This window comes from Chrysemys picta, chromosome 7, assembly GCF_011386835.1.
Source record: "Chrysemys picta bellii isolate R12L10 chromosome 7, ASM1138683v2, whole genome shotgun sequence".
Classification (NCBI taxonomy): domain Eukaryota; kingdom Metazoa; phylum Chordata; order Testudines; family Emydidae; genus Chrysemys; species Chrysemys picta.
The window spans coordinates 66,806,930-66,819,160 of NC_088797.1; the positions used below are offsets into that span (position 1 = coordinate 66,806,930).

The 12,231-nt window shown below is 39.0% G+C and overlaps 1 protein-coding gene across 31 annotated transcripts in view; it reads right to left on the reverse strand.

The window, feature by feature from the left end:
* Positions 1-225: 225 nt before the first annotated feature.
* The window catches only part of KCNMA1 (potassium calcium-activated channel subfamily M alpha 1), an 873,581-nt gene continuing 861,575 nt past the window's right edge, over positions 226-12,231 (reverse strand). For 13 of the 31 annotated variants that reach the window (XM_065551701.1, XM_065551712.1, XM_065551723.1 and 10 more), the window contains one exon: positions 226-6,492. In XM_065551701.1, the coding sequence (XP_065407773.1) occupies positions 6,341-6,492 (152 nt within the window). In that variant the 3' untranslated portion in view covers positions 226-6,340. Of the gene's footprint in view, positions 6,496-12,231 lie in introns of all 31 variants that reach the window. The other 18 variants (XM_065551703.1, XM_065551699.1, XM_065551711.1 and 15 more) reach the window with 3 other exon arrangements.

The following is a 12,231-nucleotide window of genomic DNA, read 5'->3' on the forward strand; positions in this document are numbered from 1 at the left end:
GTGGACACAAGGTGCCAGGCTAGTTGGATGACTGGTATGAGCAGTTAGTTCTGTTAGTTCCTAGTTTGGTAGTGCCTTTGTGATTCCCAGGTTAAAGCTGCTATGTAAATTCAGAATAATATTACCTGTCAGGTTGCACTGTTACCGGTAGGTTTGATATATAATGTTGCATAATACTTTGTGAGATATCCATTCCTATGACAAAAACGCAGAGATCACTCCTCGTTTTAGAACACAAATACATAAATTTTAATCTGAGAAAAATACAAAATGAAACCATGTACAAGTTATGTACAAACCCTTTTTACAAGACAATATATTTATCACTGGATATTACATATGACAAAGTCAGGTAGATCATTTCTGAGCACCAGCATTTTTTCTCTCTCACCGATCCTTGGTAAAAAGAAAAATGATGAAGTCGTACTCCTTTTTCTTTCTGAACCGTAAGCCTTAACACCATAGGTAGTTTAAAGGAATTGTTTTCAAGGAATGGTTATAATGGCAAATGCTTTCATACATATTATATATATATATATATATATATGTACTGTATGTGTTTTCTGTGGGGTAGGGGAAGGAGAAAGGCCAACTTTGAATTTCACAAGAATTTAGAATTTTAATTCCACTATTTTTGAGGCAGATATTTTAGATGTTGCCATTGCTAGGCATATGTGTCTCAAACAATATCCAGAGAGAGAGAGAGAGAGAGAAAATTTTAAGTGCTGCTTAAAAGAAATGTAGGACAGGATTCCTTTCAGCTGACATTTTGGTGAGATTCCCTAAACTCATCTTCTAGTTACCAGAAAACTTCCCATTCCCACTTTTCAATCTCAATGAAATAAAAAATGCAGAAATTTCTCCATTTACCCTTATGTGCCTGAGTGCCTACATTCTTTTGTTCATGCGGGCCTCCTCTGAAGCTCATTGAATCAATGGGAGTCTTCTGTCAACTTCAACGGGTTCTGGATTAGACGTATGAATGGGGCAGTATTGTATGGATATTTATCATAACGAGGAACAAAGTAATAAAAGAGGTTTATTCTAATTTTTTGCTAAGTCTGAAGCTGAACATCAATTTTAGTAGTTCAAAAATAGGTTAGGTAGATAGGTATTCATCTTTTTGGTATATACTCTACTAGAGTTTATTTGGACGTATAGACTACTGCAGTTTATAGATTATTCAATAGTTAGTTTTTACTTGGTTTTATGTTCCATATCATTGAATGTCTGTGCAAGAGGTGTGAGTATGCATAATGCTGTTAATAAGAAAAAACTGCAAATGAATATGCCTGCTAAATATCAGAGAACCTGGAAAAGAAGCTTATATATGTTGAACAGAAAAAGACCTAAAAACTGGACTGTAAACACACATTGAAGGAAAAATAAGAGATGAAAAAACTATCCCACTGTACAAAATAAAAGTAGGTGTAAACTTTACTTCTTGTGAAAGCAAAGATTGAGATTGGTCGCGGATCTCTGTGGTCAAAGGCTTTTAAAGCAAATAACCATATGGTATTTCTGCAAAGGTACAGAATTGCTAACTTCTGGATTTTAGTATAATGCCTCTTAACATCTCAAAGCTTAAGTTGTACCATGGGCTTTGTGTTGACAACTCTGCACAGTGGAGAATTTCACTCATACTGAACACACCCGAATTATGCTAATATTGTATTGTATTCACCTTTGTGAACATTATGTTAGTACCTACGACTTGCAGTGGGTCATATTTAAAGTAAAAACATTTGTTTCTGTTGAAGATCTGAAAACGCACAAAATAAATTATAACAGACCCTATAAAAAACCTGGTTAAAGATGTCTTCAGTTTGGCCCAGATCCAACAAAGGACTCGAAGCACGTGCTTAACTTTAAGCAAGTGCATAGTCTCATTTACTTGAATGTGGCCAATACAGTGGAACTATCTACGCACTTAAATGCTTTGCTATATCAGGGCCTTAGTTATCAGGATTTTTATGTATCAGTTGGGCTCCTATCTTAGTACTTGATTTAAAAGCAGCATCAAAATTTTACAGACTGGTGCTGTGGATGAAAGGTAGCAAACTGTGAACCATGAGGAACATGCTCTTTTCCCATACAGCTCCCATAGACTTTGATAAGAGTTTTCTGCCCAAACCAAGGAAAGCTATGTGGGCCACGCAAAGACACTGTAAGAGCCTTTGCACTCTCCCTCCTTCCCTCCCTCCCTTTTATTTGTTTTGCTTTCAGAACATAATTAAAAAAAATAGAAACAAATATGGGGGTAGGGGAATGTGCAGTAATAATTGCTACAACACTGAATACAAGTATATTTCAAAACTCATTGGCTTCTTGATACCGTTGTGAATGTGCTTCCAGTTAAGGCTTTGTACAGTAACTTTGAGACTGGGATATCTATAATGGGGCCGTTGCTAACATAGCTATGGATTGTAGGGCATGCAAAAGGCAGTGAAAACATGCATAATTACTCATTTGTAAATTATTGCTCTTGTTGTGCTGTAATTTATGCATCCGATTATTGCAAAATTTCTAAGGGCACAAATAGAGTTCGCTTGCTTTGTTTTTTCTCTGTGTACTTCAGACCCTTAAAGGACCCAAGTTGTCCTCTGGCAAATTTTTAGAAATGTAATATTTTATCAAAACTTCATTTAAAATATAATATATTTTTCTGTACTTCCTTCCTCATCATTGCACATTACCAAGATGCGTGTGGAGAGGAAAAGATGTCTCCCTTATAAACCAGCATGCCTCATTTATCCAGTCATCTATTTTGTTAAGGGTGAAAAATTCTTGTCACTTGGTGTCACATGCATAAAGCCTGAGTCATGGGGCTTTATTTGGCTAAATATGCTGTCAGTTGGGATAAGCAAAATTCACCCTCACCTTCAACGTGGGCTGGTGCAGTCCGCCTACCCACCTGCAGCTGCTTCTCCAGCCACGGGGCTGGAATAGAGACATCAGCTCCTCCATGCAACTTGTCTGGGTCCTCATTACTGCAGATCATGTGGCCTTCTCCCTGTATCCCTGCTAATGTAGAGATGCAGCTGAGCAGCTGCTCCCCCAGTGCAGGGCCTAAGTAGTTCTGAGAGCTTTTTTGCTAGCCCTCTGCCGCACGGTGATTAACACCTTCAGTGATTCCGATCTATCTCTCTGCCCTTAGCTGTGTGCACTGGGCTCCCATTCAAGACAGCACGAGTTGAGCATGTCCATCTCAAATGAGAATTAGGCCCTGTGACATTCCAGTAGTCACTTTGCTTGAGGGGCCCTGATGACTGACACATACACATGTACACATGCACACATACACAAACTGTATTGCAGCTTCATGGCCTTTTGACAAGTGAAGTATCAGTTTAGTATTTGATATGTCCTGCATCAGGGGGACTACATCTTGTCATGGCAGAGGGATAGATTTAATAGACCTGTCCCAACTCTAATTACTGCACTATGGACCTACAACACTGAATATATGGCAGGATGGGTATAGAGGACAGAGCACATACATTGCCGCCATTTGACCATTGTTTTTAATGGCAAAAGATCTAAAAACTGGAACTTTCCTGTCCTCCATATAACTCACTATACATGGTTCTACTGAATACAGTATTACTAGAGTGAACCTGAGCCACAGCTGTTCTACATGTCTGTCAAAAACTTACCAAATCCAAACCTTTGCCTCAAAAACTCTTTAGGAATCAAAGGAAAGAGTAGGAAATGTTTGTTGTTAATTATTTACAGCCCCCACATCTGTTTGTATAAATGGATGCTATGGCAATTACCTGTATTAATAGATCTGGTTCTTGTGTTGCCCAAGACTTAGTTATAGTGGCAATCACGCTGTTATGGGGTATTAGTTCAACAGCAGACACAGACACACAGGCCTCAGCAATGCTGGTGGGGTTTTTTTTTTATTCTCATGTAAAGTTTTTATTGAAAGGAAGGATGCTAAGAAATGGCACTGTGCACAATAATTTTAAGTACTCTTAAGTTGAATGTTACAGAAATAATTTCCTCTGCCTGCCATAAAACAAGTGACCTATAAAAATCAAATGCATGTGGCTAAGATTGACACAAATTTCAACAATGCTATTGGGATTGAGGCCAACTTTTTACTCTGGTAATAAAATTATTGCAGTTCATGAATGAAAAAGGAGTACTGACTTTAAAGGAAAGGTTTAAAGTGACCCAATGCAAAACCAGAATGCAAATTATAGCCTGCCATTAGCTAAAGTGGTAACAAATCAAAACCACCAGATTCTTCCCTTATTTTGGGTATTGTGAAATGGGTTAAATATGAATAAAAACTGCTCAAGTTATTTTGTTTCTTCGTAGGATAGTGATTATAAATATTTTTAAACAATCCAATTTTACATACATTATATTCACAATTCTTGTTAATTTTTTTTTTAAATAACTAATCTACAAAATGTAACAACAAAGTAGTCACAGTCCAAAAAGTCACTCCAGAATAAAGCCTGTTTAGGTGGCAGTATGGTTATATTTGTACTGCAGCCAGAACAAACATTGAAGCTGAGATAGGTTAGCTTAAATGTTGGATTATATAGTGGACGTTCTTTTCACAGTAAATTCAGCAGCTTTGTACGTTTCTGATTCACTGATATTTTTCTAACGATAATAGTACCACAGTATGTTTTATCTTGGTGTTTTGCAACTCTGCAAAAGTACAAAGCCTAAAGTTAACTTGTGCAATGGGACCCTACCTTTCTTTTCCTGCGGGGCCTTTTTTATCCTCAATAACTCATCCTTTCATCCAGTTGTATCAAATGTTAATTTGAAATTGAGAGAGTTGCTAAATCGCTTAGAACATCAAATGCCTGGGTGAATACATACTGCAGCACAGATATGAAACATCACAATTTTGTCTGATGGCTATAAAGCTTGTTGGACACTTTGTGAAACTGCTGACACAATTGATTTCACTGTAGGCAGCTTTTCAAAGGCTTTTTGTAAGTTATATTAAATACATTCATTACTTTTGTTTTGTTTTGGTTATCACTGTACCTTTATGAGTGGAGTCCCAGCAACTTAAAGAAATAAGCAAACAATAACATTTAAAACATTTTTACAGAAATTAACTGGCAACAACAAGTTGAGACACGAGCCTGAGCTGCAAAGTTTCTACCCTGATCTGAACTCACCTAAAGTGCAGGTGTGCTCAGAGCTGGGCTTTTGATTCTATCTGTTGCTGAAACATGGGCCCTCAGCCAAATTGTGCTATGGACCCAAACTTCGCCACATTTCAAGAAGTGTTTGGCTCAGATAGAGATTGGTTCAGGTACAACTCCAGTAGTTTTAAACAAGAAGTCAGTTAAATACAGTAGATGAGTGGGTTAAGAATATCATGATCTGATGCGCTGTTTAGACACCCTGCATTAAAATACTCAGAAACCTGGCAAAAGAAGAGGATTTTCCAAGGTTGAACTCCTTGAGTCGGCGAGTGCTGATTGATAATATGTAACATGAAGCAAAGCAGAATTGCACATTTTGCAACCTATAAGAAAGTGCCGCTATGAGCATCTTATCTGCATGCCCTTTGTTTTACACTAATGTTCACTACCCTATTGTCATAGAAAGTTACCAATGCATGGTTTTGGTTGTTTTGGACCTTAAATTTACCGGCGCTTAAGATGATTGTTAGGAAGGTCTTCACTGTATATGGTAATAAAACGATGAATAGTTCAGAAAGAATGTTAATTCTACAAAAATATGACTTTCAGCGTTGAAAATAAATATGTTTCAGTTTATTAAGAGCTGGTGTCAATGCTGAACAAAATACATAGTCTCCAGTAAAGAAACATGTTGGTGAACTGTTCTTTTTTTTTCTTCTTTTTTTGATTTATTAAAATACAAGTTGGACCTTGTATTTTTTAATATATTATTTATCTCCCTTGGTGACATTTCCTCATATTTGTGACCATCATTCTCCTCAAAGATGAGAGATAGCAAGAGCAGATTTTTTTTTTTTGTAATTTTTTAGGAGTCTGGCCACATATGCAGCTGTTTTAAGGGAAAAAACCTTGACAATGAAAAAAAAACAAAAAGAAAAATATATTTTCTTTCTAATAAATAAAAATAATTTAAAATGCTAGAGGCTATACATGACTATTTTTGATTATGTTCATTTATAAATGAAATAGTTTCCAAAATACATGGAAGCAATATTAAAGGCAGACAAACAAAGATCTGTCTACTTTATTTTCCCATAACACTCGCCCTTCATAACTTTTCCACCAGTGGGTCGGCATGTAAGAGGAATAAATGTCACATCACCATTCATGAAGTTTGTCAGGCTTTTAAAAAAATAGTTCTGGCCTCCAGTGAGTCAACATTCATCTTCAACTTCTCTGATTGGTGGTATCAAGCTGCTTGTAGATTTATACTGATTGATCTGATTGGCCATGTGAGTGCTCATGGGCTTGATTTGAATGTTTCTGGGATAGGCATTATCCGTCTCATCTGTAAACCATTTCTTTTCTGCTAAAGAGCAAAATGGATAGAGACAGAACAAGGAGGGAAAATGAGAAGTTTAATTAGTGCAGTGCAAAAAGCAGTCGGTAAAGTTCATAGAGGAAAGGCAATCAATAGAGGGTAACATTGAATAACTGCTAGCAGCAGAGTGCGGTAGATTAATACACCTGAAAACACATATTATAAAAGGAGGAGGAGATGTTTGCAGGGTTGGTAGTAAAGGGTTAAAGAAAACTGGCAGTTTGCTGGGTTGTTTGAATGTACGAGATTTTTAAAGTATTCTAAGAAATAAAAAGGATGAAATTAGAAGCTGGGAGCATGATGTGGTTAGTGCTGGAATACTCTACTAAGGTTTGGGAGGTTTGTTTGGTTTACGGAAGTCTGCACAACTGGCTCAGAAATCATACAAGCCCAGGATTTCTTGCACTTCTGCTTCCAGCCCTTACTAGAAATTCAGAGCTGGATGAATCTGAAAAAACATGTTAGTGATGTGGAAAACATTTCAGATCCTTCCTTGGGGTTTGGCACTAGAATACAAAGAGGTTCAAAGTGGGGATTGGGTACCTGGATGTAACAGCCAATGTTTTGATATTGTCAACCTGGCTGCTTGAGTGCTGCTGACCTATCCCATTATATACAGATACAGATGGTTTAGATGACTGGGCCAGGTGCCAGCCCCAATATTACATTAGTCTGAATGGATTGTTGATGGTGGATGGTAGCATGGCAGATGAAGCGGGGAGACCAACAGGCAAAGAATGGGAAGAGAAATGGGGAGGCTTTTCCTTTCTCTATGTTCAGTATCCATTTGCATGAATATAGTAACAATTATAGAGTTTAAATTTGAGGGAGTGGGGGAATATTGGGAGACCAAAAAAGTGCAGTTTGCTGTTTACTTGCATAAGTCTTTGATGTCTCTGCTGTGGTAGATCCACCCCTTGCACTGTTCAGCCGTGAATAAAACTTGTTAAAAGTCCTGTATGAGAAAATCCTAAATATAACTAGACTTTTTCCTTAAATTGTTTATAGAGCAGAGCTGCTAATGTCACTTCTTAGTTACAGGGAAGCTTTTTTTGTGTCATATCTCTCCTCTCCCCACTCTTTTGTTCTCCCCTGAGATAAATGAGGGGTTTGGCTGTAGGGATGGAATTTAGATATGGCATATTTGTGTGGTGTTTATGTATTCTTGTTTCTTATGTTGCTGGTGGGCTTACATGTATGTAGCCCTTTTCTCCCAAATGGGATTTCCCCCAGACTTCACTGCCAGAGTGTACTATACAAACTAACTCTTTGCTCATCATGGAAAGGCAGCCTGGACTGGAACGTGGTGGCTGTTTTAAAAAAAAAAAAAAAAAAAAAAAAAGCACAGGAACACTAAATTGCTCAGGAGAGGAAGCAGAGACGACGCTATTCAAATGGAACAGCAGGAAATAAGGACATTTTCAAACATGGATGCCTAAATTTAGGCACCTAAATAGGTGGGCAGAGTTCCAGAAGTGCCGCTCACCCAATGCATACAGCTTTTGGATACCTATCAATAGACATCCATCCATGTCTGATTTTTTTTTCTAGTGGATTTGATGCTTGTGTATTCTTTTAGAACTTTTAATTAAAACCTTAAATGATTATAAAAGTAGTTATTTATGCCCTGCCATTGAAGGCAAGCCGAGGCTAATATATTGTTTTCTCCTGTCATCTAAGATCCTTTTAAAAAGTCATACTCATTGGAGGTCAGGGTGCTTATTCCCTTCCCTAGTAAAGTTGTCTGAGTCTGAACAATGTTCAATCACCCTCCCCTTACCTATTATAATTAAGCTCCCTTTGATTTGAACAGATTGAACGATAGGAATTCATAATGTTACATCCTGCACAGTGAAGCTAACTGATTAAGTGCTTTAAATTATTCTTCCTGACAGAATGATAAAGTTACAATCTGTTCTGAAATGATCTACAGCTTGCCAGACTCCTACTGCTTCTTTCTACATTCATTTATCTTTTTGTCAAGCAGTATTTTTTTTTAAAAAAAGCTTCAATTCCATAGATCTTTTAAAGTCATCAGAACATTTGAATTATTAATGAGACTTTAAGGGAAAGCCTGATGGGGGCTGGTTTACGAAAGGGTGTAGGGGAAAAAATCTGGGAATGTGTACACATCAAAATAATTTCAGCTCCATTTAAAAAACCATTTAGTTCAAGTGTGACACATGAACCATTATGCATTTGTGGAAACCAATTTTGCGTGATCTACGATTAAACTAACCTTTCAGAGAGGTGTAAAGTGTGATGGTTATCATGTTTTAAAAGCCTTGCAAGATCACCTAAACAATTTCAAACTAACAGTTTTCAAATGGTTTGTGTTTAAAATGATTTTGAGGCAAGTTAAGCACTGTGTACTTTTATCTGATTTTTTTTGCATACCGCTGCACACACTTTGTTTACAAAGAGAACTTCGTGAAAGTTATTTCAATCGCCTGGTGCCAGAAGGAGGAAATGGTGGTGGTGGTGCGAAGGGTGAGGATGAACTGCGTCCCCTCTCCTTCTAGCAGCAGATGAAAAGCTTTTCCATCTACCCAGCTTTCCCTGAAATTTGCAACAGCTACACTAGGTAATTGCTAATATATTAGTCTTCACAGTACAATTCATGTTGACCTTTACAAGTACGGGCACTGTCAATTCCCTTTTGCATTCACTCTGTATATAAAATATAGAAAACTACTTGTACATTCCACATTTTTTTTATTTGTTTATTTTTGAATTTTTTTTTTTTGCTTTTTAATTCCATCACTCCTTAATGCTGAAACTCTGGCCCTTGCATGGTGCTCTCGTTTCAGGTGCTGGGACTCATCAGCTCCTTCTTGGCATCCTCGCTCCTTACCTTTTATGTCTCTACTGCTCTGATCATCTTCCTTCTCCGACCACATTATGGCCGGACTGCCTTGAAACCACCTTCTCTCTCCTTCAGAACCAGGTTCGAGCTCTCCTCAGCCTTATCTTCAGGCCTCTGTGCTATTCTCCTCTCATCTCATCCTACACTCTCTCTCTCAGTGATTATATTCTTTTCTTTGATTTCTCCCAGTCTTGGCTTCACAATCGCTTGTGCTTGGAACAGCCTCCTGCTCTCCCTAAATGACACACCCTGCCTTTCCTTAAATTCATCCATAAAATCCTCTACTTTCAGAAGTCTTCATATATTGAGTTCTCCACCAACGTGGCACTTCTTGGCACTTGAACATTTGTCCATGTGTCACATTTGTCTAAGTGAGAGCCTTGGGTTAGGGAATGATTTTGTAGGTCCTGTTTAAAGTACCCTGTATGCTCTATGAATTCAGGCCAAAACAGCAGTGTGTTGGTCAGGCTGTAATAGAAGACACTGGAATGGCCAACTAATGTCTTGTGGCATGAGACAGATGGGATTTACCTCTGCTATGAAATGCTAGTTGTTTTTTTAAAGGGCTACCAGCACCCATAATGGAAACAGCCACTTATAAAGGGTATATGTAATATGCAGAAAAGGGCAATAAGAAAATAAAGAGTCAGAAATGTGTTGCAAGCCCTCAGTTCAGCAAGGTTGTAACTCTGTCTGTGAGTAGTCCCAGTGAAAGCAAAAGGGCTATTGTCATGTTCCTAAGGACCTTGCTCTATCAAAACAGCTATTTCTAGAGTCTAGTGCTTAAAATACACATTTATTTTACTAATATTGAAATCTAGCTACATAAAACACATTAGCTTCCATTAAACATTTCCCATAGTTGTTGCACAGGGGGGGTCTGAGACCAGTACCCACTTCACGGCTACTCAGAGCAAATGCTGCCTCTTTAAGGGCGAACATTTTATTGTGACAAAAGACCAAAGGTAGCTTTTCTTTTAGTTGTAGCATAGAACTGGTGACAGCCCTTACATTTGGTTCAGATAAAGCACCTAGAAGTTTGATCCAAAGCTATTTGAACCCTTTGGCTCTGCTCAGGTGGGCTGGCAATTTCATAAGACTAGGCTTTCTCATGGTATTTTTCAATTTGTGCCTCTGGCATTGGCCTGAAGAACATTTATAATAGTGTAAGGCTAACAAAAGTGGGGAGGAAGGCTAGGTTAGTAGTTAAAGTACAGGACTTGGGGGATCTGAGTTCAGTTCTCACCATAGACTTCCTGTGTAACCTTGGGCAAGTCAATTAATCTTCTCTGTCTCTCAGTTCCAAATGGGGATGTTCTTTATACCATAAGTGTGTGTTGAGTGTTAAATCTGAGGTGCTCAGATAGAGGGCCATATACACAGCTGTCTAGCTAGATTGAATAACAGTTGCCATATAAAACAACTCACTGGCTCAGGTAGTCCAACGGCCTGTAGTAGTGAGTGTTTCAAAGGGAGGCCTAAAGTTCCCTAATACACATAATAGTGCAGAGTGGATTTCTTCTTGCCCCTAGCGAGTGGTCAGTTTGCTATAGAAACATGAGCAACTATGGCCTTTTTAATTTTGAAGACAAATAATACAATTACTTTCGCAAACCAAAACCACTTTTTGATTTTGGTTACGGATTGGTGTTCAGATTAGGTGTGTTGGCTCGCACCATGCACGTATCCCTCCTTGCTAGAGATTTACTTTTGTTGTAGTTCCTGAGCATCCTTTGGCTGGGACATGGGTTTTATTAAAGACACTGACCACTACACGCACCTGCAAGATGTATGTCTGTATGTATCTGTGTAAAAGGAATTTTCAGTGATGAAAGTTTTCACTAGTGTTTCTGGGAGTCGTAAATCTGTCTAAAAGAATAACACAGCGGCTGAGCATCCTGGCCCATAGCCAGTCTGACAGAATATGTTGTGTGTTCATGTAGTAATCTTACTTCATCAATAAAATCTGTAGCTTGAAGAAGGGGGTGTCAACTGGGGAGCTAGTTAGAAACAGCCCCTGATGCCACCTGCAATAAAATACACTGCAGACGCTGATATTTGGGTGTTGACGCTGTGAAGGGTAGCGTGGTCTGACCCCTTTATGTTCCTTAACAATGCCTGCTGGCCCACTTTTCAGTCTCCAGGGGGGTGTAGAATAGCCCCTTAGCTCACAGCAGTTTCTACAGCTTGGTGGCTGCTTAAGTGGTTCCCCCCCCCATCCAAATACGTTTCAGATAGGTGTGGCTCACTCCTCCCCCACCCCCCTTGTAGTATGGTGGGGAACATGCTACTGCTTTGGCAGCTGGCCAGGGAGGTAGATGTCCCAGAATCCCCAGCACCATAGCCGGCAAAACATGGAATACCTCATAATTCTTATTATTGTGGAGCTGCAAGGGCATTTCCAGTGTTCTAACTTGGGGGCTCTTCCTGTTTCTGTTGCTACAGGCTCTATAAAAAAAATTGCCTGCCATGGAAAAGTGATACTTCCTGGAGACCATCACCAGACCCAGGCCAGGGGAAGCGGACCCTCTACAAAGGTAAGTGCTAGGGAAGTGGGGGTGGGGGTGTCTGGGCATTAGCATTAGGCTTCTTAGGAGTCTTGAGATCTATGGATTCCCCCAAATGAGCCAGTAGGTTTGGGGTTGATGCCATCTGCTTCAAATTGACCCTGAAAAATGTGGTTCAAGTGTGTTACATGAATGGACCCGTGCAGGGTTCACCCACATTTAGTTAGCATATGGTGTCAGGGACTGGCACTCCATCCCCAGAGGCGAGGCGAGGCAAGGAAGATACTGAACAGCCATAGGGAGTCAGTCAGAGCATACACTTGTTGCAAGCTGTGGTTTGGAGCTAATGTA